At 40.3% G+C, this 27564-nt stretch overlaps 1 protein-coding gene and 1 non-coding gene across 2 annotated transcripts in view; one reads left to right on the top strand and one right to left on the bottom strand.

The window, feature by feature from the left end:
- The first annotated feature begins 1435 nt into the window (after window positions 1-1435).
- On the top strand, window positions 1436-1507 carry TRNAT-CGU (transfer RNA threonine (anticodon CGU)). The gene has a single exon. It is a non-coding gene; the product is annotated as a tRNA-Thr (tRNA).
- An 8027-nt stretch (window positions 1508-9534) lies between these two features.
- LOC145391721 (protocadherin beta-18-like) overlaps window positions 9535-27564 on the bottom strand; it is a 71233-nt gene continuing 53203 nt past the window's right edge. The window contains exons 5-22 of the mRNA XM_080266258.1: window positions 27552-27564; window positions 25228-25335; window positions 24695-24796; window positions 23803-23928; window positions 23327-23417; window positions 22540-22649; window positions 22234-22410; window positions 21879-22019; window positions 21195-21385; window positions 20589-20703; window positions 19270-19424; window positions 18629-18691; window positions 16885-16999; window positions 15779-15929; window positions 15483-15678; window positions 14874-14987; window positions 10485-10716; window positions 9535-9615 (exon numbers count right to left, since the gene is read on the bottom strand). The exon at window positions 27552-27564 is cut by the window's right edge and continues 80 nt beyond it. Of these exons, the coding sequence (XP_080122384.1) occupies window positions 9535-9615; window positions 10485-10716; window positions 14874-14987; window positions 15483-15678; window positions 15779-15929; window positions 16885-16999; window positions 18629-18691; window positions 19270-19424; window positions 20589-20703; window positions 21195-21385; window positions 21879-22019; window positions 22234-22410; window positions 22540-22649; window positions 23327-23417; window positions 23803-23928; window positions 24695-24796; window positions 25228-25335; window positions 27552-27564 (2281 nt within the window). The remainder of the gene's footprint in view (window positions 9616-10484; window positions 10717-14873; window positions 14988-15482; window positions 15679-15778; window positions 15930-16884; window positions 17000-18628; window positions 18692-19269; window positions 19425-20588; window positions 20704-21194; window positions 21386-21878; window positions 22020-22233; window positions 22411-22539; window positions 22650-23326; window positions 23418-23802; window positions 23929-24694; window positions 24797-25227; window positions 25336-27551) is intronic.

Below are 27564 nucleotides of genomic sequence, written 5' to 3'. Positions count from 1 at the left end.
TCATTATATTACGTCCCTGAACTATTCTAACTAAGACTTACCTTTTAAGCCTAGTTTGAGTTGGGGGAGCAAAGCTTACGTTAGGTTGTCGCTCAGTAGCGGATGAATGTTGCGCCATATTGGCTGGTGCAGGCGTGTACATTCAGTCTATGTCAGGCCCTAGATTAGGCCTAGGTTAGGTTAGGTTAGTTTGGGTTAGTTTAATGCAAAATAGTGTGTTTTTAATTAATCTTAATCTTGATTTTGGGGGATAAACCCACTTTTGGAAATCTTACTCAAAATTCCAAAAGGGGGATTTTCCCACTAAAATGAGGGTCAAAACTAATTAAAGCACAGTATTTTGCATTGGAAACCATAAAAATATTAATAAAAGGAAACGTTGGTTACTTCTAAAAATTTACCCTTACACCCGCCATTGACTATGTACACCTACTTCATAGTACAGTATTCCCTTTTTGAGATTACTTGGTATAACCGTCACACATTTGTTTGACTCCTTCATCCCAAAGATATTTTCTGTGATTCATTTTTGCTATCTACAGACAATTTTATTCAGCTTCTGAGAGATTTTTCAAGCTAAAGTAGTCCATCTATAATATGTCTATCTATTGCCAGACGCCTCAATCCCGTTCGGGGTGGCCACAAACAAATTGCCTCCACGTTGCCCTGTCCCCCGCCATTTCATTGACCTGCTTCCAACTCACACCCCCGTCTCTCATATACCTTTCCACCCCATCCCTCCATCTCATCCTTGGCCTCCCCCTCTCTCTCCCCCCCTCCACCTCACTCATATACACTCTCTTTGTCAGACTTTCACCCTCCATCCTCTCCACATGGCCAAACCACCTCAGTGTGTTCCTCATAACACTTCCTATCACATCCACATCCACACCACAATGCTCCTTAAAGTAGTCTGATGCTGTTTAATTGATGTTTCTGCATCATTCCCATCAATCTCTTTATCTATAGTCAGATGCCATAACCTGGTACGGGATGGCTGTGTTTGAATTAGCTATTTTACAGGGAAAGGCACTAACTCTCTGCCAACCCACATGCTGACATGTAGGGAATATGTGTGAGTTGGTTATATGGTTACCACCCAGTGTTGTAAATGGTTTCCTCGTTTATAGGAAAACATTAGGCTTGTCACTCAATGTAAAGCCACCTGAGAAGCAAAGAAGAAGAATAAAAAATGACAGGAAAGATAGGAGAAACAGGAAAAGAAGAGGACAGACACAGAAAAAGAATGATAAAAGGTGAAGGAAGAAGTAGGAAGCACTACATCAAGTGAGTGGATGATGGTCGCCACCACCTACCACCATATATAAGAGTAAAATAGAATTGGGCTGATGATGATAGTGATGAATATTAAGATACTAATGATGATGAAGATAATACATAACTGTCTTAAATACATCTTCCTATATCACAGGGGGGCGCGGTGGCACAGTGGTAGTGCGCCGGACTCGTAATCGGGGGATTGCGAGTTCGAGCCTCGCCCGGGCTGCCGTGCCGGGAGTGGTAGCTCGCTCCTGTAACCCTAGCGGGGCTATATAGTCCAATACAGGGCTTAGCTCGGGGGAACTCCATTTCTCCCATTTTTTCCTATATCACAGGTTTAAGTCATAACACAGATACAGATTATACAACAAAAACATGAAAAGCAGCATTGCTTTTAACATGATTTTATTACAAGTTTTTTCTTTACAATGTTTCAGTTGTTCTAGTGGAAATCATGTTAATAAATACAATGGAAGAAATCTTAATATAAACATCACACATACTGTACTAAACTATATACAAAAATAGATTGCACTCAGCCACATAACGTCTATAAATCAAAGACTCATATTCTTGTCAGCTAAGGGGACTCACTAGCATCACTTCCTTACTAGTTTATTTCTGCATATGACAGGTTGATATTTTCTGATATTTAATGCAAACTAAGTCTATATTGGACATATATACCATAACAAACCAGAGAATATTTTGGTGTACCAGGCTTAGTAAATCATCAGGGAAGACGTATTTATGTGAATTACAGTACAGGACAGGTATACTGAAATCTGATTGATATGAATACCAAACTGCATAATATTTAAGTGTAATATACATAATAAATCACTCAGGAATAGGTACTTGTAAGCCTCCTAAACCCACAAAAATACACACAAAGGAGTCGTATTTCATATATTTACAGTACAAAGGAACTATCTGGCACATACAGGGATGCAGCACTGGCTTGGGATTCTTGGACAAATTTACAATTAGCTCTTTTTCATGACCCAGAATTTTATTTGCAATAAGAATGAGACAAAGGAAGTTTCTACAATCTCCGTTCCTAATCTCTCTTCTAAAACCTGAAAAGAGCTTGCAATAATTCCTCGTATGTAACTAAGACTTGCTATTGCAAGAAGACCAAGGGGCATGGGAGGTTTTTATGCTCTCCCTTCCTCGTCTTCCCTTCCAAAGCAAGAAACAGGTCAGGGTAATTTCCCCTGCATAACGTAAAACTGTTGCTGCAGAGAGAACAAGAGACAAGGGAAGAGTCTACAGTTTCCTTCTCCTTACTGCAAGTCAAAATCTGAGGTAGGCCAGGCAAATGATCATAAGCTTGTTTGTGAATCCAGTGCTGGGGTTGGGAAGCACATGTTTGGGTAAGGCAACATCATACCGGTCACTAAAATTGAAGTGTTGACATTTTAAAATACTATCAGAAAAAGTTCAGAAGATACCAGTGAGTAATGTAACTGATAAATTCCTCAGGATATTGTAATTTTCATCTTTCCTTAGTGCTCATGTACTGGTCTTTGCATTCCAGGATTCATCAGTACTTTAGAATCAAAAGACAGCTGTTACTATATCCAGTAAAATGTTATGCCAAAAGTACGGTACCTGCCAATTTCAAATTTTGCCAATTTAGGCCTGTGTGACACTACCTTAAGAGTGTGGCTGTGATGTGTGGTATGTTGGGTGGAGAAGTGATACACAGTATCAAGAGTAATGGTCTCGAACATGCAATGGGGCCATGACCATCTCAACCTGCAGTTTTAGTGTATCTATCTAATGTCTGATGCCTAATCCTACAATTATGCAGGGTGGCACTATAAAAAAAAAAAAAAAAAAAAAAAAATCATTGACTTCAACAGACAGGTATATCCACAGATTTCATATGATTTTAACTCGCAATGGAGATTCAATCCCTTTCAAAAATTAGTACAAAGTGTAAATACACAACCAAAGGGTTGAACATCTCTGCATTACTTAATTTTACCTTCAAATATGAGGGGGGGGGGGGAAATAAATATGATGCTGCATATTCATGTCTCCCACCATGAATGAATTATGATCAAGGACACAAACAATTACATGGGTTTATATACAGTACAGCGTGACAGTACATAATCTTTCCACAATGTGTTAAGTATTGTACAAGGAAAAAAAGATAATGATGATTTTATTAACCCTAGCTAAGAATGATATGTCTGTGTTCTCCTAATCTATGCTTATACCTGTGAAAAGTAATGCATGGATATGTTGAATGTGTGGCTATCAAACATTTATACAGTTCCAAATGTTGTGGACTACAGTGGCCTATATTTGGGCCCCTACTTCTTGCAAAATGTGAGGGACGTTGTTCTTGTCTTACTATATAATGTAAATATGTGTAAGTTCTGGCAAACACAATACAGTCAGGCATCATTTAAAAATCTGGGATGTATACAGACACAGCAATGTTTTAAATGATATTACTTTAGGTGAAACATGGTTCTGCTTCATAACTTAGGAGGTGAAAAAAAAAAAAAGCTGACTTCAAAGCAACTTAACGATGAACTACAGGCAACTTAAAGTGAAGAAAAGGTGCTAAGTCATCAGTAATAATAATGAAACAGTGTTAAACAAAGACTCACTGCTTCAAGACCTTGAGAGGTGGCATATACAATGAATAAAGTACTGTACAGTCATTCCTCAGTTAACAATGTACTGCAGACATGTTCTTAAAAACTACTGTGTTATTTGAGATTCATTCTAAGTGAGAGTTATATTCCAGAAAGAAAGAATATCATCTCAAATACCTGTACTAAAAAATCATTTTCAGGACAGCAAATAAGTATCAATGTATAGTATTTGATGATTACGAGTAAGGGCAAAGCCCTCGCAAGTCTCTTGTCAAGTAGTGGCATTTTCACACATATGAATGGCCTAATATGGCCCGGCCCGACTGTAACACTTTTGAGAAGCCCCAACCACAAGGCCGTTCACTGTGTGGCTTGCACCACATGATAGCCCATTCTTTAAGATTTGTTTTTGACAGGTTTCATCACACCCCAGCAGCGCACGTGGCACATGACACAAGCCACATGCAGCACGTTGAAAATCTTCAAAAGAGGGCCACAGGCGAGACAGTTTGTTTTAAAGGCATGAAACTTGGTAGGTAGATAGCCATCAATATATTCTAGCATCCTTGGGGTGTAAGGCAACGTTTTAATGCTTTCGGATTGCTGGTAATTCACCGACAAAGGTGTTTTACTGGTGTCTTTATGTGCTAAATGTCTGAAGTCTATATGTACTGTACAGAAATAAATGATGTATTGATAGCTAGTGTGATATGTATTAGTTCTGACCCTTCACAGCACATTCTGAACACTTATTAATGAATAATGGCATGTGTGAAAAGTGATTTATAATGATTACCAGCTTTATAGTGAAAAAAAACTGCTAAGTAAATGCCGGTTAAATGAGGAATTACCGTACAGCACTGAAATAAGCAACTAAAATTCCCTTCATAGGCTGATTTGGTGGTAATGCAACACAGTGATTCGTCACATTTTCATCTACGCAGCATAAGGAATAACTGAAAAACGACTATACATTCTTCAAACAGGCTGGTACTAAAACTTAGAGCTACAAGTATATACACTATAAAACAAAGCCTGCCAGAGGAAATGAAAGCACTTCAACCCCTTCCATGAGATGAAATATTTTAAACTTCATTCTTACTACAACTGAATTATTTGAGTCAGCTTAGGATTGACTCTTTAATTCAGGTGGGTTAGAAGCAGCTATCACTAACCCCTTCAGTGCTATGGGACTTTCCTTTAGTGAATAAAATCATCTGACAGCAGCAGGAATAAATTGAAAAAGACATTGTCATCTTTAAAGAGTTTAAATTATCGAAAAATTAGCTTTGAAAAGCTTACACTACACACTATGAGATATTCAAGATGGCTCTGACATACAAAACTATTTAGTAAGGCAAAGAAAAAAAAAATCTTAACCTAAAAACAGAAATAAATAATACTAGATGTGCTTTTGGTTGAGTAGTTAACCCCTTCAGTCCAATCATGTCTTCCTTATTATATTCTTGATAGTAGCAGGCAATTTTATTCAGCCCTGGAGATACTTTTCACACAGAAGGCATTAAATACAGCCATCAACAGCCTCCCTTTATTGCAGTATAAGGTATTCTCCAAAGCCAAATAAAATCATCTAACACTAGCAAGAGTAAAATAAAAATATCGTCCTTGTGCTGAAGGCATTAAATATAATTCTGATACTGGCAGACGCAGGTAAGGCTTAGCTATCCGAAATGTCAGCACTATCCACCTTTTATTAGGCTTCACATCAACTATGTCTCATCCAGTGCAATGCCAAGCTGCACTTATCCTCATTCCTTATCACCAGCTGCCCAGATATAGTACCATGCCACAAGCAAAATCTGGAAATACTACTTGAACAATTTACATACCAGATCACACATAAGGTACAGCACAAACAGGGTGACAAATGAGGCACTAAGAAATAAAGACAGACAAATGTCAATGAGCCACAGGGTGAGATTTCTATACCAGCATTTTAGAAAGGACCTCTCTATATTTTGAAGACTTCCTCCAGCCTTATAATTACTGGCAATATTGTTGAAAATGCTAGACCCATAAGGAGATCACCTATCTTACAGAATCAAATGTGTTAATCTCTTATTTTATCAATGGTGCTTGTCTGTCTTCACATCTGAGCACCTCCAGTAAGACAGGCCTAATCTCAGACAACTCCACACACAGTCCCCATCTACAACAATCTTGTTAGCGTCACCCTCTATGTATATTATGTGTATGTACTTCCAAGTGCAATACTGTAGACAATTCATTTATCAAATCAGAAGGACTATTGAATATGCTAAGTGCACAGCAGTAAAAATGTGCTGATTATAAATGTAATAATAGACTATGATATATTTATTTAACATCAACTTCCAGCTTCCATATTTGGCAACAGTTTCCAGGCAAACCAGCAGAAGCTTCAAGCACACCGATTATTTCTGAACAATATCAACTCTTTACATAAAGCACTGGTAAAAAAATCCTCATAAAATACTATTATCACATTAATGACCTTATCTATATTTACAAACCAACTGGCACATAGTACAAAGCACCAGCTCTTAACACTACACAGAAAATTTTAAGAGTACGTACGCTTATATCAGTTTCAACAGGCGCTCTGTAATGTAGCGACCAAGAATTTACATGTCACAATTATCACAAGCAAAAGTACAATGTCATTCCCCTGCCAACATTGTGTTCTGCTTTTCACATTTTTCATTCCTCTCTGATTTTTTTTTTCTCTTTTGCACAAAATGAACAGAGGAAGGAAAAACAAATTATGGTAAAAAAAAAAAAAAAAAATTACAGACAGTAGTCTTCCTTCTCATATTCTTGTGTTGTGTTCTCCATATTGCTAGTACATAAAAATATTTTGCTTAATGACCTTCATTGCCTCAGCCAGCAGGGAAGTGTCAGTAAACCTTTGATCATAACAGTACTATTTTTTCATGGGTTAGAGGAACAGTTGTACAGTACATGTATCACTCTGTCAGTGTGGAAATAAAACTGTCATATTAATCTCCTGACAAAGAAATAGTAAGCATGGAATGGATGAATGAATGGATGGAAATTCAGCTATCCTCTGAAAAAAAAAAGACAGCACCTTAATCTGTTTCCTGATTTCATGGAACACTTATGAATAGCAAGATATTTATAAGGGAAACTATGGTCTTCGGTGGGCTACTCATTGTGCATTTGTGAATATCCTTTCCAGTACGATAATTACATCAACTTACCAGTACATAAAAAAGACATTCAAAATGGCACCAAAGCTGTTTAAATATGAGAGCAGTTAAATCACAACTGTCATGCAGTTTATAAAGAGAAACAGTGAATTTCTACCCATCAAAGAACAGTTATAATCTGCTGTTACAGTTTTACACATGACATTATTCAACTGAGATTTTTGCAGCAATCGAGTATGAAAATCTCTTTAAAAATTTACACACACTACATCATGGTACAGAAAAAAGTACTGCACTATTTTCATTTATTCTATCTTTATGAGTCGTCAACACTATACAACACTATACTGTGGTCCCACGTAATGAATAAGTATCTTGGTTTACTGGTTTACTCTGACATTCTGGTGGATATCTCGAGTTTCTCAACTCCTACTAATTAAGCCAGTGTTATTTCAGAGCTTTAGTGATGCAATGAGGAAAATTTATTCTCTAAATCTCCATAACAATTAACAGCAAACTCTATGTAGTGTCGTGCTACCTTAAAAGATACCAAACGTTAGGCTACTGGGAAGACAAAGGGATAAATTGCATCCTGCAATAAACTGTGTGTCTGTACTGTACATAAAACTAACAATTACATTCAGATCAACAAGAAACCTTTACACAACACCCAATTTTATGAATGGATACACGAAGATTCATATATAAACTTTTCTGTTCACATAGGATACTCTTGCTAGGACGGCTTGACAATCAATGACAGTTAGACAATCGACAGCACAACAGTGACATTATCCAAATATAACACGAGCTACAGATACAGTAATTCTACAAAACGCTTCATTCTTAATGCAGTTTGAGATCTAATATTACACAAGGAAATGTAATTGTATCCACTTGTATTTAACCCGGGAAACTAATAACCCAGGTGCTGACAATATAATCAGTGTTTAAGAAAAAGGTGCAGTTACCAGTACAAACCTCCTCCCTGATACATCCATCTCCATCAAGGATACAAGTACAGCAATATGTTGAAAATTAGCAAGCTTGGAGCCAAGAAATTAAAGGCATTGTTGTTTCTCTAAAGTACAGTATTACAAAAGGCAAGTTTACATGTTAGTTTATCTGTAGAAATTACATTTTTATAAACTTTTCCTAATACTAGTCAATTTAAATGACAGTATTGAGTTTTTTTATTGCTTTTGTAAAAATTTTATTTAAAAAATAATTCCTCTGGCTCTTTTGCTCACCACTATTAACAAGTACAGAAAACACCTGTACTAGAAATAGGATACAAAGTCATGATAAATTTACAAGATTTTCATTGTGACAAAAGAGTTTACTGTACACATGCTAGGTTTACGTTCCTTGCCATGGTTTCAGTTATAAAGAACCAAAGCAAATGTTAGTGCGATGGACACAACCAGTGAACATCGACTCACCCTTGGATTCATAGGAACTTGATTGGCTTTCCAACAGAACTCCACCACTACTAGTACTGCTGCTGTGGCAGAGGCCCACTTCCACAGTAGAACTGCTTACACATCAACATGGTAAGGTTCACTGGAGATGTATGGGGCTCACTACAGATACCATACTTCAATACTGCTCCTGTTATTCATTTGTGCATCCACCAACATTTTGTCAATGGTGATTATGGATGCAGAAACAGAAGTGAAAAACTTCATTGGTTTGCATCTTAACAAAAATTAGTGACTTGGAAGTGACCTAGAGTCTGGCATTCTGTTCCTCTTGAAGAGGCACCAAAATTTACTTAAAGTCATCTAATTCAACACACAAAACATAAAAGCCATTATAATTCAATTCACTTTCCATCTAAATACTGTACTACATGGCAAACTCTGACACACTAAGCATCAAGCATAGCTTTGTCCAAATGATCATAATTTCACCTGTCTATAACTAGTTCTGCATAACTGTTATGAAATCTGCCTATAATACATAGTAATCCACCTTTATCTAGATTAACTTCATGAAAATGTAGCCTATATCTATCCTACATTAGGCATTAAAAAGTACCCTATATATCCAAAACTGGGCAGAAAAAAGTGAAATTAGTCATTTAAACTCTAATCAAAACCAGTCTCATGAAAAACAGCCTACATCTAATACTGCAAACAATACCCTAGACACAAAGTACCAAACACGAGCACAAATTCACCAAATATTTCCCTTCGGCATTGTGTCCTGCTTTCCATAAATCTCATTTTTCCTGAACATCAGAGAGTATTCTTCCTTTCCATACTCTTGTGTCATGTGTTTCATATTGATCTCTTATAAAAATATTTAAAATTTAACACTTTCCACTGTCACTGCCATCAGGGACATGTTGGTGAGCTTTTGATTGTGACAGTACACAGCAAACATGGTGCCTCCTCAATAAACCTGACTGTTGCCACACTGACTACACTGCTGCCCCAGCAGAACTACTGACAGGAGCCAACTCAGAAGTACACGGTGAGGTTCGGAGTGTCCGAAGAAGAGTGAGGCATTGGTGTTACACTCACCTCAGGGTCCAATTCAGTCTGAAAATAAGAATGCTAGTAGTAGCAATAGTAGTGGACAGTTGCAAACTCATGCTCATATTGGACATCTTTTTAAACCAGACGGTTACACAGCAATCATAACTAGTATTTAGATCTCTTTTCTTCATTAGGAATATATAATTATGAGGACATTAAACAGATGCACTGCGCTACCCCACACATTCTTAACCAGTGGGTAATTTCTGGTTGATGAGTTGCAGTGGGGAGAGAAAGGGAGTGGCAGCAGGCAAGGGTAACTGGGGGTGAAGGTGCTATTACTCTCCCACATCTTACACTATATTCATTAACCAAAAATGACTTAATGCTTGTGAGGGAGTGGTGACAAGCTGTTGCAAATACCCTAAATGACCTTTTGGACTGGGTATCAGCCAATAAACAGATACAGCAGGAAGGAAACAGGTATCATCAACTACAGTACTGAGCCCATCTTGCTACAAAAGCTTCAGAATGCTTTTGGGTACACATATACAAAGTTTCATGACCTTAATAGTTTAGAACACATCCCAGACCTACAATGACTTCCATCACCCATCATACTGAGTTAGTTCTCAACAAAAGTTTCTTGATTTGCTTGAGTTGCACCACTTTAATAAACATTTTAACACATCCCTGACTTGTAATGAGAACAGTTGATATGATATGCATGAGGTGAATAGCATAGAGGATGAGGGAGACTGATGATGAGGTGGAGAGACAAGATAGACAGGGTGGTGTGAGTTAGAGGAGGGCAGCCTGATAACACAGGACAGGGCATTATGGAGGTGATCCATTTGTAGCCACTCCTTCTATGATCAAAGTGTCTGGCTATAAATGGACTACACAATAAATAATAACGGGACACCACCAACCTTAGTACTAAGCTCGTCCTCCCATGAAAGCTTTTTGACTCTCTTGGGTATGGATCCACTGGGCCACATGACTTTGCTGGGAAGGGCTGATGACCCAGAGAGAGAGTTGGGTGAGGAGGGTGGGTCATGGTAGGGGGTGTTGGCAGGCACTGGAGGGGGAGTTGGCACAGGACTGACTTTGTTTCGAGATGGAAGCCCACCCACTGCCCTCGCTGACCCCACTGGTGATGAGCTGGGAAAAAAGGAACGGATAATTAGTTATGATGATCATCAGCAATTAATCATTCAGTTACCATCATTATCATAATCACACCCCTTAATCTCATCCATTATTATGATCATCATTATCACAACCCCAGCTCAGAATGAGAACTGTCTGTGTACAATGATCCCTTGGTTATTGTGCACAAATGGTACAGAACATGGTGTGCGATAGAAGAACTGCAAGATAACAAAAGCGCAGAACCTATGGGATTTATCCTACTTGGTACCAGGCATCCCAAATGCAAGACCAAATTTTCCCTTTCATGACAATGTAGACCCACCAAATACTGCACAGTACGGTACATACATATTGCTATGGAAAGTACTAGAAACACACACAGGCATGGTTGGGTTAACAGAAATGATGAAAAGGACACAGTATGAAAGAAACAAGTACTACAGAGACCTGTGATGGGCTTGAGGTAAGTTTTGAGGTTAGGGAGTGGAGAATTAGTGATCTCCAAAACCTAGGGTTGACTTCTCTAGTAGGGTCTTGACTCTGAATTCCTCAGTCATTAAAAAAATAAAAAATAACATACTCCACCATTATTATTGGCAGACACCCCCTCAGGTGCACGATAATGAAGTTTTTTAGCCAAATTTGCATGACAGCAGTAGAAGCGCAGATTTTCATCTTGCAGTGATAATGAAAACCGCTGTAACCAAATGTACAGTACCCAAGGGATCACTGTATATGATGTCTCCCACCTCTCCTTTGCCTATCATGCTTTTTTTCACCTTCAAATTCACTCTTATACAGTAATCCCTCTAATATCCGGACGCCCAATAACCGAACATCCCCACTAACCGAACCTTATCGTCCTGGGATCAAACATTCCCAAAATGGTCCGAAAATCCAAAAAAATTGGAAAAAAAATCGATTTTTTTGCCGTCCGTAATTTGAACTTGCCGCGCGCGCCGCGTGAGAGCATTGTTTTGGTTCGTCATTCCTCCGACGTCCGATAGAGCACCGCTGCATCCTCCCCACTTCCCGCCTGTCTCTCACCGCGACAAGACCTACGCTCTTCGTCATGGCTGCCCACGTGCTCGCTTTTGTGGTGGTGCCGTACTTGCTGCAAGGCCTCCTGCTGCTCTCTGCCCTACTCTTAGTGTGTGTGATGATGGCCCCGCCTCCTGAGAAAAGGAAGAGAGTGGTGTTGACTCTGGAGAAGAAACGGGAGATATTGGAGAAGGTTGATGCGGGTTGGTCTTCCTCTCGCATTCTCCGCGAGTTCAACCTGGCCCGGTCGACTTTGTTTGATATCAAGCGTTCCCGAGACAAGCTCATGCAGTACACGGCTGACTTCTCGTCGAGAAGCAAACGCAACGTGGAGAGGAAGGTTATGTTTACTCCCAAGTATGCAGAGATCGACCGCACCACGGTGATTAGGTAACGACAGCAACGTGCAGCTGGAGTGATGGTCCGTGGAACGGAGCTGAAGGCTGCTGCTGAGAAGATTGCAAGGCTTCACTACGCCCTAGACTTCAAGGCATCCGAGCTATGGCTCTTCGCGTTCAAGTTGCGACATGGCCTTACTAACCGTAAAGCACATGGCGAAGCATTGGACGCTAACGAGGATGGAGTGGACGAGTTTCGGCACAAGGTGAAAGGCTTGATCGACAGGGAGGGCCTCACTCTCGGTCAAGTCTATAACGCTGACGAAACTGGCCTATTCTATCGCTCGGTGCCAACGAACACTCTCGCCGATGAGACGGAGAAGCGTGTACCTGGCCGCAAGCTTTCTAAGGAACGGATATCTGCTTTGTGTTGTGCCAATGCTAACGGCATGCACCGGCTTAGCCCGTTATTGTTGGCCGTGCAAAGCAGCCTCGGTGCCTTCGTGGGGTGATGGATGTCCTTCCTGTCGTATGGTACCATTCTTTGAAAGCATGGTTCACAGCTGTGATTTTCAAAGACTGGTTTCACCATCACTTCGTCAAGGAGGTCATACATTACCAGACGAAGACACTGGGAATTCCTCGCGACCAGGTAAAGGCTCTCCTTCTCTCGACAATGCACCTGCCCACCCGTGCGACAAGGACTTGGTTGCTGAGAATGGCCGTATTAGGTGCATGTTTCTGCCACCTAATACGACTGCTCTCATTCAACCAATGGACCAAGGAGTGATCGTGGCAACAAAGCGCCTGTACCGTCGGAAGTTCCTGGACGAGGTGATGGTGGTTCTCGAGGACGAGGACGAGCGCAGGGAAGGACGTGACACTCGAGGCAAGCGGACTTTGGAAAACCTTCGCCGCTACAACATCAAGTCTGCGCTGTACAACTGGGCTAGTGCATGGAAGGAAGTCCCTGTGAAAACTCTTGAAAATGGTTGGTCTCGTCCTGCTTCTCGGAACAGATGTGGAGTACGATTTCCTAGGGTTTGACGTGGATGACTTCCATGCACGGGCGTACGCACGGCGACGATGTTGATGTGGACGATGTTCGTGAGTGGTTGGACGACGACGAGGCGATCCTGGGTATCAGACGTTGTCTGATATCGAGATCGCGTCTTCGGTTGCTGGTGTCAGTCCCGAACTTGAAGATTCCGACGACGAAGGCGATGATGATGCAGACTCCGCCCAGCAGGACACTACTCCAGCCATCCCCAAGCTGAGCGCACTCGGGAACATCTAGAGTTCGTCCTAGACTACCTGGAACACCCGGACTGCGACAGGGAGATGGGGCCCTTGGGACTCGTGGAGGAAGTGCGTGCTTTCCGGCAGCGCATCATCAATCGCCAGAATCGTCGGTCCTTGCGTCAGTCAACGATTGACAGTTTTTTCAGGCCCGTGACCCCCGCTGTGCCAAGCCCTGGTTCCACTCCGTTGCCTCCCCAAGACAGGCCCTCATGCTCCGAGCCACAGCCCAGCACATCAGCTACAGTGGAGTCACCGCTCGACGTGAGTTTGCGGCTGTCTTCAGAGTCTTCTGTAGTAGGTACGCCATCACCACTACCCACCGATGCACCCCTTGGACGCCTGCCAGTGATACTCTCGGGCTCTGACAGTGAATAAACAGCAAGAACTTCTCCACTAGACCACACAGGAATTTTGAGTGTTGTGCAGTGAAAAAAACGGTGTGTTGTGTTAAGGTTTTCAAGTTGGGAGAAAAGACTAAGTAGAAAAGAAATTTAACGTAACTAACCTTCTTTGTTTTGGCTTTGGAAACTTAAAAAAACTTGGGAAAAGTTAATGTGCAACACTTAAATTTAATGGAACATTATTTGGACTAAAGTGAACACTGTGAAAAGAACGGACTTCTGTGTGTTAGTGACTAAGTTCAGTGCAAGACTTCAGGAAGAGTGTAGTGCAAGTGCTTCAGGAAATCGTTCTTACTGTCAGAGTCCGAGAGGAGGCGGTTATTCATCGAGGTGGCCAGGGACTTGCTGTAAGTAGCCAAAATGTTTCATGTTGTACTATTTTCCATACTATATTTACCAGAATGTTTCATATTGTATTTTTTCCCATACTATACTTACCAGAAAGTGTCATACTGTACTTCTTTCCATACTAAACTTACCTCATGCATGTGCAGTAGGAATGTGTTTTTCAGAGTTCGGTTAGGTTCGGTTAGGTTAGGTTCGGTTAGAGTCCATAAGTACCAGAATGTTTATTAATGTATGAACATACTTCTAAACCCACATTTTATGTGTCTATTGCATTTATTTCAGTCATTTATGTGCCTTATTGGTGTGATTTGGGTGTTAAATAGGTGCTATGCATGTCCGGAGGGAGTTGTATAGGTGTTTCTCTGTGTTAGGGTCCGTAAGTACAAGTCCATAAGCTGGGGCCCAATATCCGGACAAAACCAATATCCGAACCTACCGATGGCTCTATTGATCCGGATATTGGAGTGATTACTGTATACTCATTTCATCACCCAACTATATTCCCTCTATAAGACCATATTTCATACTCCACTAAAATAAGACATCTATTTCTGCTTGGTCTACCCCACCTCCTCAATGGACTCACATATATCTTATTTACTATTTCAGCCTGCAGTCCACTGGGTCCAAATGAATGTTGGCATACAACTATGACTACTACTACCACTGTCTACATCCATTCTATTCATATAACCATACTGTACTTCACACTGAACAAAACTGAGATGTCTCCTACCCCTTGGATAATGCCCCTGCTCCTACAGGAGAACCACCACCCAAACTGAGGTCACTCCCAGTTCGTGATCCTGATTTTGAGTGAGGCCGCAGTGTGCCGGACCCTTGGTAGCTTCTGAAAGAAAGAGGGAGTAGTAAGATGTACAGTAAACCATCACCATCATCATTCCCAAGAATAATTGCAGAAATAGGATGCTGCTGCTACTGCTGCTGCTGCTGCTGATGACAATGTACCTGTATGTCTATCAGTCTGCATGAGGTTAAGTACAAAACCAGACCTTCTCGAGAAAGTGGAAACCAGAAGTTACTGTTCCTCATGAAGGTGAAGTATGAATCAGGAATGAGTGTCTATAGTAAGAGCAATGTATGTGAAAGTAAAAGCAGTTTATTGGCATTCTTTGTGTGTGTCTGTCTGAACATATCACTGGGATGAACTGATGGGGTATGAACATATGATGGCTAATGAAAACATGCAGCCACTGTAAGTGCTGCCACGGCTGGGTCTGAACCAAGACTCATGGCACCACAGATATGTAATGTTACACTGGTGATAACCAATGAGTCACAGCATGGCTCCCATGATGACAATGAAGACAGCATAACTCCTAACCTGGCAGAGTGTAGTGCTAGCTCTGGGGTTTCATCCAGTGAAGCTGTCGACTCAGTGGATGACGACGATCTGCCACTGCCGCTAAGGGTGTGGCCATCGCCATGAGAGGACGCAGATGCTGGCAGGGACCCATTGACCAGGGGGTTCCTCAGGTACCGCTGGCTTCCAAGACCCGAGCCTCCAGATCGAACCGAGACTGTGCGGGTAAAAGCAGGAACTTGAGAGATGAGAAAACCCTAGATTTACTGTTCTCAAATTTAAGTCAGCATTACACATTGCAGGCTTACAGCACTCACTGGTACTGGCTCTGACACTGCCATTGTTATAGTTGTTGTTATTGGTGGTGTGGGTGTTATTATTCTCTGAAGCTGGCTGCTCAATGCCCGCCAGGCCATTGGCAGGCATAGGTGTACCAAGCTGAGTCATCTGACGACCATTCCCCTGCATCTGGAAAGCAAATATCAGGAAGTCAATAATATAAAATTAAAATTTAATTTTCAACATTTCATAGCTACTGTATACAAAACTGGAAAGTACTGCACAGAATTGCATAACACAAAGATGACAGGATTCCTGTACATAATATTTTGGTTATCTAAACAACTTTCACTATTTAATACAACACTTCTGGAATTCTGTCATACACTACTTGATAATTTTCAATACTTGTACTATTACCATCTCTGATGTCTTACTCCCTCCCCTTATCAAAGGATGGCTATGATAGTAATATTCTCCAGGCTCTTCCAACTGCACATATTGTTCACACTCTTTGTCACTATTCCATTTCTTCGTTCTCTCTCACCACTGCATGGTACTGTTCTTATCTCTTATTTCATATTTTACACGACGAACTTTATGACTGAATGTATGGCACAGCAATACCCCTTTTTTCCAGATAACTGGATTCATTTGTTCATATGTTTATAAAGGCTCCAGCATGTTTGCATATGTCAGTCTTGATCACCTAATGGAGACTCTGCACGCTGCTCCATCTCTAGCATCTTTTCTATTTGGTCCCTGATCCTAGAGGTCACAATCTAACCTCTTCCTAAGTTATTTTTGGTTTGCCTCTCACAACTCTACCCTCAAATGTTCACACCTTTCATAAGCATGCTACTCCTCTGCATTTCATAAGGAGAAACTGCACTGAAAGAGATGAAGGGACTGAAAACCTACACTCACAGCATACACATCAAGTTTTGACTTTGTTTAGCTTCCAGTGTTCTTAATAGAGATAAAACCTGACATAGCTCAAAATTCAAAACTGAAAAACTGCAAGCACTGCAACTACTGTCCTTCAAGCAGTATGAAGATCTGATGCAAAACTATGAATTGCCTAGTGGGTTTAATAATCATGCTAAACATCCATGACATCAGATGTGGAGGGTGTTTCAGTTACCTGGTGGTTGAGTGGTGAGAGAGGGTCCAGTTTGGTGTGAGGGATGGAGTTGTTGCTCACTATCTGACTCATCTTGGTTGGCAAGGCAGCATCATTATCATCACGGCACTTCTTACTGTTGACAGTACAAAACAAACGGGTGAATGTAACTCTAATTTCAGGCTAAAAATTAAATGGTAGATCACTGAATAAAACACAACTGCCTAGAGCTATCATGATGTTAAAGGAGTCAATGAATGCAAATATGTAATAAACATATAAATGAGGTACATGGTACAAATTATACGCTTATGACAAATGGAAAGTGATCAGGTTAAAGAAAGCAACACATCTTACATTGGCAAATGAGAAATAGAAACAATGTATAAGTTAGAGCAGAGGTACAGCTATATGAAGTACAATACAGTAGTGTAACATTGTCCTTCCAACCTGCTGTACCTAAATTAACTTACTATTGCCTGGAATTGGCACAAATAGGCTAGAAAATATATCACTAGATTCAAGGAGTAAAAAACTGCTGCTGATAAAGCAATTTGGAACCTTATACATTTAAGTCAGAGAATGTCTTTTATGTTCTGTTCCAAAGGCCATTGAATGGCACCAGGAAGAGCATCCAGTTGTGAGGTGTTGCAGTTTCCAAAAAGTTTGCTGATGAAGGGTAACACCCTGGCTACTCAAGAAGGTCAGCCATGGCATGAATCTGCTTTGTCTATCTATTGCTGGACAGTTTTTCTGTAGCTTAAGAAAGATTTCTTTGACTGAAGGATTCAAGTAATATCCATCACCTGGAGGTCTCTAGTAAGAATTATGGCAGGAATCAGTGATTCTGAATAACTAACCATACCTAGAATGATTTAAAATATAATGTACTGAACTGTCTGTATACTTTTTGTTACAGTGCACTTATTTTTTTCATAATTCCTTCCCTAATTTCTCAAAATGCATATCAATAAGAGAACAGTATTGTGCAGTGGTGCAGTAGCAGGAACTTGCAGATTTTTGCAGAAGGAATTATTAAAGATCAGTATCACTACCAGTACCTGAAGACCTCACTACACATTTCAGGTAAGTAAAGAACAAATAGTAAGGATAAGAACAAAAGGAATACATTAAAAAATAAATATACATTACAACAAGGTATCATCACCTAGAAAATACCTCTGGTAAATATTAAAACATTGCATATCTCAATAATGGAATGCCATGTGACAGATCCATTTCTCCAAGACAATCCCTGTCATATCTGCAGTGTACAGTAAGGAGTTCGAGTTCAGACAGATGACTTCAACGTACAAAATATGAGGGGAGAATAAACATGCTCTTCACAAGATAGTTATCAGGAGATGATATCTAATCAATGACTCCACAAGTACAGTACTCTTTTAAAAATGAATGCTGAATATTGTATGATAATATGATTACTGTGTTAGAATCTCTCATCTAAATATTACCAGCGGACTGAAAGTCTCATTTAACTAAAAAGATGATACATGACCCATATCAGAGACTGCGTTCACCTACAGTTAACATTCATTCACTAAAGCTCAGGAATAAGAGTCCTGGTGTAGAAACAGTATGAGGAAGCTTTGTATAGGTATCCTGTTAAAGATTAGGTAACTGCACTATACTGTAACAAGAGTAGAGGTTTGGCCAAAATTTTTATGTACCAAATTCCCAACTGTGCAAAGGATAAGTCAGTAAAGGAAAGTTAATGGTGCAAAACCATCTGGGCCAATGCACTTACATGGAGCCCACATTTCTCATTTTGGTTGGTAGAGCAGCAGATGGATCATCAGGGTATTTTTTGCTGTAAGCATAGTGTACACAATCTGTTACTATATTCTTTGTGGTGAAAGACTATTCGTACAGAGCTGTTAAATACTGCCAACCATTAGCTGTGGAAATTGCTCCACAATCATCATTAAAAAAAAAAAAAAATCCTGACTTATGGCACACTGTACATGTTCTGCTGCAGGAGGGGAATGCATATTTTGGGATTCTTCTTTTTTGTAAGCTGGAGCATCAGCTGTCATTAATATCTAAAATAAACTGACAAGAGCTGTAAGTATAGGGCAACTGGCCTTCTGCACTTAAGTACTTTTTTTACATTCTTTGCATAAACAGCAATAACATTAGTATACGGCTATGAATCATGTAAAAAACTAGAATTATATATTAATTGACCTTCTTTTAGTGTATCATTTGGGACATTTTCTGTCCAATGTAATATAAATACAGTATATAATCATAATGGATGGGAGATCTTAAAGCCTCTCAATTAACCTGTCAAAAATAATATCATATATACCAGTAAATGCCTTCTATAAACTGCTATACCAGCATATCTCAAACTGCAGAGGCAACAAACAAATATGTGTCTCTTACTTCTTGTGAATATAAATTGCAAGACAGATGACAACAAGGATGAAGACAGCCAGAAGAGTTCCAAATATGACCACTAGAAGGAAGCTGGAGCTTGTCGCGAGAGGGGACGAACGAACCAGACCCGCAGGAAAGTTGATCGTTACTGGAGCTGAGGCCTGAGAACATGGAAAGTTATTCAATGCTGCTCTAGTTATGAAGCACACCTGAAGAATTTGCATGCATGCAAGTACCCCCCCCCCAAAAAAAAAAAAAAAAAAAAAAAAAATCATCACTTAATCCTGAGTTGCCCCATGAAGAACGTAGTAGCCTGGGGCTAGGCAAGTTGGTCCTGACATTTAAAATGAAAGTGACCAGCCTCACTCATCCTTGAGTGGCATTACGAGAGCAATAAACCCCAACCACCCCTTGGATATAAATCTGCACCAGCTCAATCCAACTGGAGCACCTTAATTACTCACTAAACCACCAGGTGCCACAGTTTGGTTATACGGTTACCACCCAGCAGGGTAAACAGTTTCCCGGTGTACAGGAAACCATTTGGCTTGTCACTCAGTGTAGAGTCACCCACAGACAGAAGGAGGAGGAAAGAATGTAGGAAAGAAAGACAGAAGTGGAAGGATGAAAATAAGGAAGGAGGAGAGGAATGGGGCATCCACCCAAGAGCAGCACTACAGTATATCGAGTGAGTGGATGGTGAGTGTCCCTCACCTACCACTAAGTAAAAATACGTACAGTACACATAAACACACACAAGCAAAATGATTGATGGTATTCAGATGTGAAGGCTGATTTGTGCTAATGTTCCATAAAGCAAAATTTGGATGTTAAAGAATATGAAAAAGAACATATGTATCCTGCTTTTACTTTTGAGTCTTTTCTGCCTTTACTTCTGCATGCTTCGCATTTACAACTCCCCTTGGAAATACAAAAATAATACCTTTGGCCGGTGACACAAATTATTATTATATAAACTGTGTTCAAGCTCAAATTTTACCTTAATGCTGTATAATGAAAAATCAGTTGCAATATAAATCACTGCCAGCTGCTGTATGCAGCTTTGCCTCCATTCTACTTGACATGGTAAACCCTTGTTAACTTTTTCACATGCATTTTGCAATAAAATCACTGGTAAATTTCAGAAGTCATTCATATTTAAAATCTCTTATTACCTATAAAACTGATTTGCAAGTTTCCCTCATTTTACAGTACAGTATCAGCTGTACAGAAAAATGTGATATTCTGGTGGAAACTGCTGACATTTAACAAGGACTGCCTTCTTTGACGCTTATGCAACAAAATAAAAAAAAAACTTGACCCACCATTCTTGGAGGAACCCCCGAGTCCCTGGCCATCACCACAATGTGAGCCTCAGTGGCATTGAGTGTTGATAGGTCCCTGATCCTCAGCTCTCCATCGTTACTAATGGCAAACATCCTGGAGGAGAAAAAGTAACAATAACAGTCAATCCCGTATTACCTCCTTTAAGTCAAGGGAGAAAGTAAATTATAGCATTACACATACATGATAAATGTAGGTGAATTATTACAAATACAGTACTATACAAACCTCAACTGTATACAGAACTGGATAACAATGAGACCATAGTATAATTTCAATAGGGATTTAAAAACAGGTAATTTCTGTGTGGTGGCTATACTCTGAAATACTGTAACTGGAATAAATAAGGACTAGTACATTTCCTTAATTCAGCAAAGCCAGCAAATTCATAATTACGGTACTGCAGACCATAGGAAATTCCAAGTACAAAACATAAAACAGAAAATAACTCCAGCAAAATTATGAAAAATGCTGATGGTAAAGTGATGAGAACTGTACGATAACTTCAACCAAATAATAAACTGTGCCTACAGACTAATACCGTACTCATAATCCAAGTTCCCTTCCAGCAAAGCACATGTTCTTACTGAGCATCCTGGCCCATGACGGTAAGTGTGATCTGGTCGCCCCTGTCACCATCAGCCACCTCTACACTGCCCACTGCATCCCCTGGCCGCACTGTGTTTGACCCAACATAAAACTCGTATTGGGGGAAGCGAAATCGTGGATCCCAGTCATTCACATTGAGCACTTGTACCTTCAGAGTAGCTGTATCATTCTGAAAAAAAATGCAGTGAATGTAAATAGGGATACCTGTAGAATGCTGTGTGAAATCCAACATATGTATGTTTGTATCACAATAAGTGAAACATGTACCTGTACCGTACTGCATCTTTCCAAAGCTTGGTGTCTACGTGGAAAAAATGTAAAATGATCTACGATACAAAATATTCTAGAAAATACTTATCCTTTAATGCTTTGTCGCAGTTATTAATAGAAACTGGCAAAATAAATGTTTTAATTACTGTACAAGGCACCAAATAATAAAATATTTTTTCTAAGAGATGCTTATCATTAAGAATCTCCCTGAATGATCTGAAATATTGCATCAGAAACAGATACTACTCACAAGTGAACATCTTCAATATGAACGTCAATCAAACAGTCTTCCAACACATACAGTAAGTACACAATCTTATATTTTAAGCATGTACCATAACAAGGATAACAAACTAAGGGTGAATAATGAAGTAACAGCACAAGATACTCACAAATTGACCATCGGTGACATAGACCTTCAGGTTGTATTCCTGCTGGGTCTCAAAGTCTAGTTCGTGGTCAAGCATGATCTGACCCGAGGAAGTTATCCGAAACACACCGTCGCCATTACGCTCCAGACGAAACTTGATGTTCTGGTGGTGAGAGAGGAGATGTAAGTTGGAGATCATTGTTATCACTAAGCTCTTCACTCTGATGACATATATTCTAATATAATTCAAGCTACCACCAGATGATTTTATTCAGCTTAGAATAAAGATGAAGTAGTAAATCTGAAGATACTGTTTGAAACATGATGCCTGCCTGTCATCGCAGAGCCTAGGGGTGACTGTACAAGTGTGTGCTTACCTCATCAATATTCTTGTTGATCATGGTGGGTGCTATTAGGGAGTGCTTGGGAAGGTTCTCAAGCACAGTGGCCACATAGTCCCGCTGGATGAACTGCAGCTGTGTGGAATAGTAGCCTCGGCGGGACAGGGTTAATGTTGTCAGTGCATATCGGTCAGGGTTGTCCACTTGGGTTGCCTGAGAAAACAAGGAAGTTTATTAGTATGAACTTGTCTCTTCCTGAGAAAGTTGAACATAAAAGATGTCAAAATCAAGTGAATGACTTCCATATAAAGGAACTGAATCAAGTGATGGAATATAACTAACCCTGACAACGAGTGTAGTTGGCTGGTTCAGGGTGGAATCAGGCAGGTCCTTGGCCAGGGTCACCTCACCGCTCTCCTGATCTATGTTGAACCATGCTGCCTCCTCCTCTTCTGCCAGTGAAATCCCTCATCAACACTCAGTTTCTAATTTACCTGTACATATACTGTACACAAGTATGTACTGGACAGCAACAGTTAAATAGCAATACTCTACACCACGTGCTTACAGTAAACATTAACCCCTTCAGTGTGATGTCTTTTTTTCTATCTCCAGCTGCTCTGGAGAATTTTCAAGCTGGAAGTGGTGGTGTTCGTGGTAGAAGTGGTTGTTGCCCAAGGTTCATCTGAACATGAACTGAATAGACTGGAGGCTGAAGTTACCCCTCTCCTGCAGTTCACAAACCTCCTTTTGAGAGATAGGGAGAGTTAAGAAATGCTTATATAGCAAGTCAGTGGAGCTCTCTAGTTATATCAATGCCATCACATTAAGGAGTCCCTCTCCAGCACTGGAGGTGTTAAATACAACTTTTGTTAATCCCACCACTAAGAAGGAGAAGGGAGCTCTCCTAAGCTAAATAAAAAGTGTATGAGACTAGCTAGAACAAAATGGGAATGGAGATCATCAGGTTCATGGGGTTAAGGGTTTGGTTGAGAACTTCACAGAACAATGAGCAACAAAAAACTGTCAGGAAAAACTGAGCAGCTGCTGTTTATTAAAAAGAAGAAAAAGAAGAAAAAAAACAGGAAATTGGGTACTTTAAAGACTAACTCGTCACTCCTGGACTGACCTCTGCTGAAGGAGTAAAAGACAGGAGCCATAATGCCTTCATCTCGGTCCTCTGCCTTCACTGTGTCCGGCTGCACCCCCACGACTGCTCCCTGCACATACCAGAAATATTTTACATCATTAATATACACTGTAATGATCTTTCATACAGCAAAACTATACTGAATTCTCATGACACACAGCCCAATCTGACAATTATAATATTCAATGAAGCTATCACAGTAACTAGCAAATCATGTCAGTACAGTAGCACTTTCTCTGTCTACAACTGACATGAGAGTCGAACAAAGTAATGTTTTGGTCAGAAAACTGAACACATCAGAATAATATTTTACTGACCACAATCTTCAGACCCCAGGAAAGTTTTCAGAATACTGTATTATGTTAAAGTTTCATGACTGTTCAAATAAACTGTGGCAGGGTATTATTGTTATCGACTATAGAAAGCCTTTTAAAATAAAACAGAGAAAAACGAACCTTAACTGGGGGTTCTGGAAGGACAGCCATGTAGTGGTCACGAAGGAAGGCTGGATTCTGATCATCTGCATCCTGGACTTGAACCGTCAACACTGTACTGCTGCTCTGGGGAATCACAGCTTGGTCCTGAAATATTAAGGCAGAGTGGGTTGGGTCTGATGCATTTATGGTGAAGATGAAATGTGGATTCTACCAATCTCTTTTACTAACCCTCTATATTGCATTCTCATTCTAAAAGGGTGATAATAAACAGGGTTATGAAGATGAAGATTATGAAACACCATGTCACAGTATACTTTGGCTAGATTTGATGCTGATAGAGGAAAAATGCATATCCTATCCATCTCATGGAATGGCTATAATGATGATGACATATGATAAATACATTACTACACTGAAAAATCACCAAATATTCAGACATCTTCAATAAGGAACACAGTTAAAGTTTGATCTATGTATCTGATATCCTGAACAGCTCCATTTAACTGACGAGCTTAAAATGCACATGGAGTATTCACAATTAGGCATCTTTCTAAAGAACTACTTTCCATAAGACTGTATAAGTGATAATGTTAAAGAATAATACGAGTCTCTAGACAGTACTCTACTAGTACCAGTATGTCCAATTTCGAACATGTCTCCCAACTAAGTTGGCACTACGCCATCAACTGTAAGGGGTCAGAGGTTGAGTTGGGGAGTTTTATCAGTCAAAATCATTCTTTCATACCTGACTGAGTCAGTTCAGCTTACCCAATCCCAACCACCATCCTCTCTATAACTAATATCAAATGCTGCCAACTGAGTGGTGATGCCTTTGCCTTGAACCATATAAAATAAACAAGTCTGCCTTATTGTAAATGCACTACTATGTAATTTACTGATCAAATATTACCTGAGCAATGATGGTGAGGTTGAAGACAGGTACACTCTCATAGTCCAGTGGCTTCCTCAGCACCAGCGACCCACTCAATGGAGACTCAAACGTGAACATATCCTGCAAAGAAGTTATCATTTATTTACACAACACTCAGAATAGCTACAGTTTGTTTTGAAATTTACTGATATTGTGTGAAACAGAAATTCATTTAATTTCTTCATATGTGTTTGTAATTTGTTCATAATAAACGGGCAATTTCTAAATTAGTATTGACAAGCAAGCTACCAAAAAAAAAAAAAAAAAAGAGAGAGAGGGGGAGAATTACTGTGAAAATAAAGCATATACAATACAGTAAGTTCTCAGTATATGTCAGGGACATTCTCCAATCATAATTTTCTCATACAAGCAGTACTGTAAATTGGAGGAAAATTGGTAATGATTTTATAGTATGCAACCTTTTTATTTTTTTTTTTATTTACTGTGGACTTAATTGCCTAAAATAACACAGAGATGTGTAACATATAAAACGATCAATGAAATACACTAACCGAATATGGTCCCGGCTGGATGGAGTATTGGACGGTAGAGAAGGGTCCCTGTTGGTCTTCATCTTTGGCGAGAATGTCACCTAGAATCACCGTCCCAACCACCGTCACCTGCAAAATGCAACACCATTAGTACTCTTAGACTCCTATGACTCAATCTGTTAAATATACTGATAAATTTCTCGTGTTAAGTGGAAGAGAACACCTGTACTTGAGTTGAGGAGGGGAGAGGGAGGATGAGGCCAAGGATGAAATGGAGGGATGGAGTGGAAAGGTATAATGATAAAGGGGGTTGTGAACTGGGAGCTGGGCAGTAAAATGGTGGGGCACAGGGTGACATGGAGGCAGTTTGTTTGTGGCCACCCCTTACGGGACTGAGGCGTCTGACAATAGACAGACTGACAGACTTGAGTTGACAGTTAACCACTATTTTGGCGACCATTACTAGGACAACAGAATACCATTAAATATCCATAAATATATATGCCATTATACCTGTTGTATTTTCTTTCTCTTTTCTATTAATTAACCATTGAAAGTGGTGGTCATTTCATGGCTTCTTCTTGCTACCTTCAAGTAGACTTTATTAAACATAGGGAGGTCAAAGATGGCCATGGGTATAACAAGGATCAGGGATAGAGAGAAGGGGGTGAGGGTGGAGGGGGGTGTCCACTGTATTAATATCCCCACTCTGAATGTATGAGAAAGTGAAGGTGTTGGGAGAGATAGTTGGGGAGGAGGTTGGGGAGGAGGTTGTGGAGAGTGTTGGGGAGGAGGTTGGTGGAGGAGGTTGGGGCAGGGGGTTGGGGAGGCTTAAGGAGGAGGTTCAAGGAGGGGTTAGAGAGGGGGCTGGGGAAGGGGATGGGAAAGGGGGAAGGGTGTTGGGGGTTGGGGGAGGGGATGGGGAGGGGTAATAGTACTCTATCTAAAATATATTGCGGAGTCTAAGGGGTATTCAAAAAGATATTACCAACATCTGGACTAATTTGATATATGGATTAAACAATTTGTCATAAGTTGTACGTGCTGGGGATACGTGTGTGTGTGTGTGTGTGTGTGTATGCGGGGGGAGGTGAGATCGTAAAAAAAAATAAATAAATAAGTACTTCATGGATTTTTTTCTTTTATGTCTTTTTTCTTTCCTTTTATTATTATTTTTTTTTTTTACGGGAAAAATCTATCTATCTATCTATCTATAGCCCGACGCCCTAATCCCGCAAAGGGTGGCCGCAGACAAAACGCCTCCAAGTCACTCTGTCACCCACCATTTGACTCCCCTCCCCCCAACTCACCCCCCCCTCCCTCATATACCTCTCAACTCCATCCCTCCACCTCATCCTCGGTCTACCCCTCCCTCTCCCTCCCTCCACCTCACCTACATACACCCTCTTAGTCAGTCTTTCATTCTCCATCCTCTCCACATGTCCAAACCACCTCAGTGTATTTCTCCTAATCTTTTCAACCACATCCACATCTACCCCACAACGTTCCTTCACTTCTTCATTCGTCAACCTGTCCCTCCATGTCACTCCACATGCTCCTCTCAAGTAACTCATTTCCACTGCTCTCACTCTTGACTTGTTCCCCTCTTGCAAGGTCCACGCCTCGCTTCCATACGTCAGGGTAGGGATCACAATACCATCATGCAGTGACTTCTTAACTTCCATACTCACCTCCCTATTTCTCATCACTGCTTTCAGTGTGCCAACAACCTTCCTTCCCTGCTGTACCCTTTCACGTACTTCATCCCCCAAAGTTCCATCCTTACTCATCACACTACCCAAGTACTTGAATGCACTCACATTCTCCATATCCTCACCATCCAACCTCACTGCACACTCTGTGACTTCATTCCTCTCAAACACCATAACTTTACTTTTGTTTACATTAACTTTCAGCTTCCTCCTCCTACACACTGTCCCAAATTCATTCACCAAACCTTGCAACTCCCATTCATCTTCACTCAACAATACTGTATCATCAGCAAATAGCAACAAATAGCAACGGGAAAAATACTTCAATTTTAATCCTTCAATCCTACTTTCCGCTAGACTGGAATTCTTAACAGGTTTTTCGTTCCCAGAATTCTAAATTGGTAATGTGTCAACTTACTGATCCGTGAAATTCATATCTGCAGCAATCTCTCTCTCTCTCTCTCTCTCTCTCTCTCTCTCTCTCTCTCTCTCACACACACACACACACACACACACACACACACACACACGTTATCTACTTCCCTACAATACTTCTAAATATTAATTCTTCGACATTCCCTCTAAACTAGGGTATGAGAAAGCTGAATCTCTCTCTCTCTCTCTCTCTCTCACCTCGGACACGTTG

Source organism: Coenobita brevimanus, chromosome 19 (genome assembly GCF_032717465.1).
Source record: "Coenobita brevimanus isolate Jiangsu-jjx chromosome 19, ASM3271746v2, whole genome shotgun sequence".
In the NCBI taxonomy this organism is placed as follows: Eukaryota; Metazoa; Arthropoda; class Malacostraca; order Decapoda; family Coenobitidae; genus Coenobita; species Coenobita brevimanus.
The sequence above is the reverse complement of the archived record's forward strand: the minus strand, read 5'-3'. Positions and strand labels throughout refer to the sequence as shown.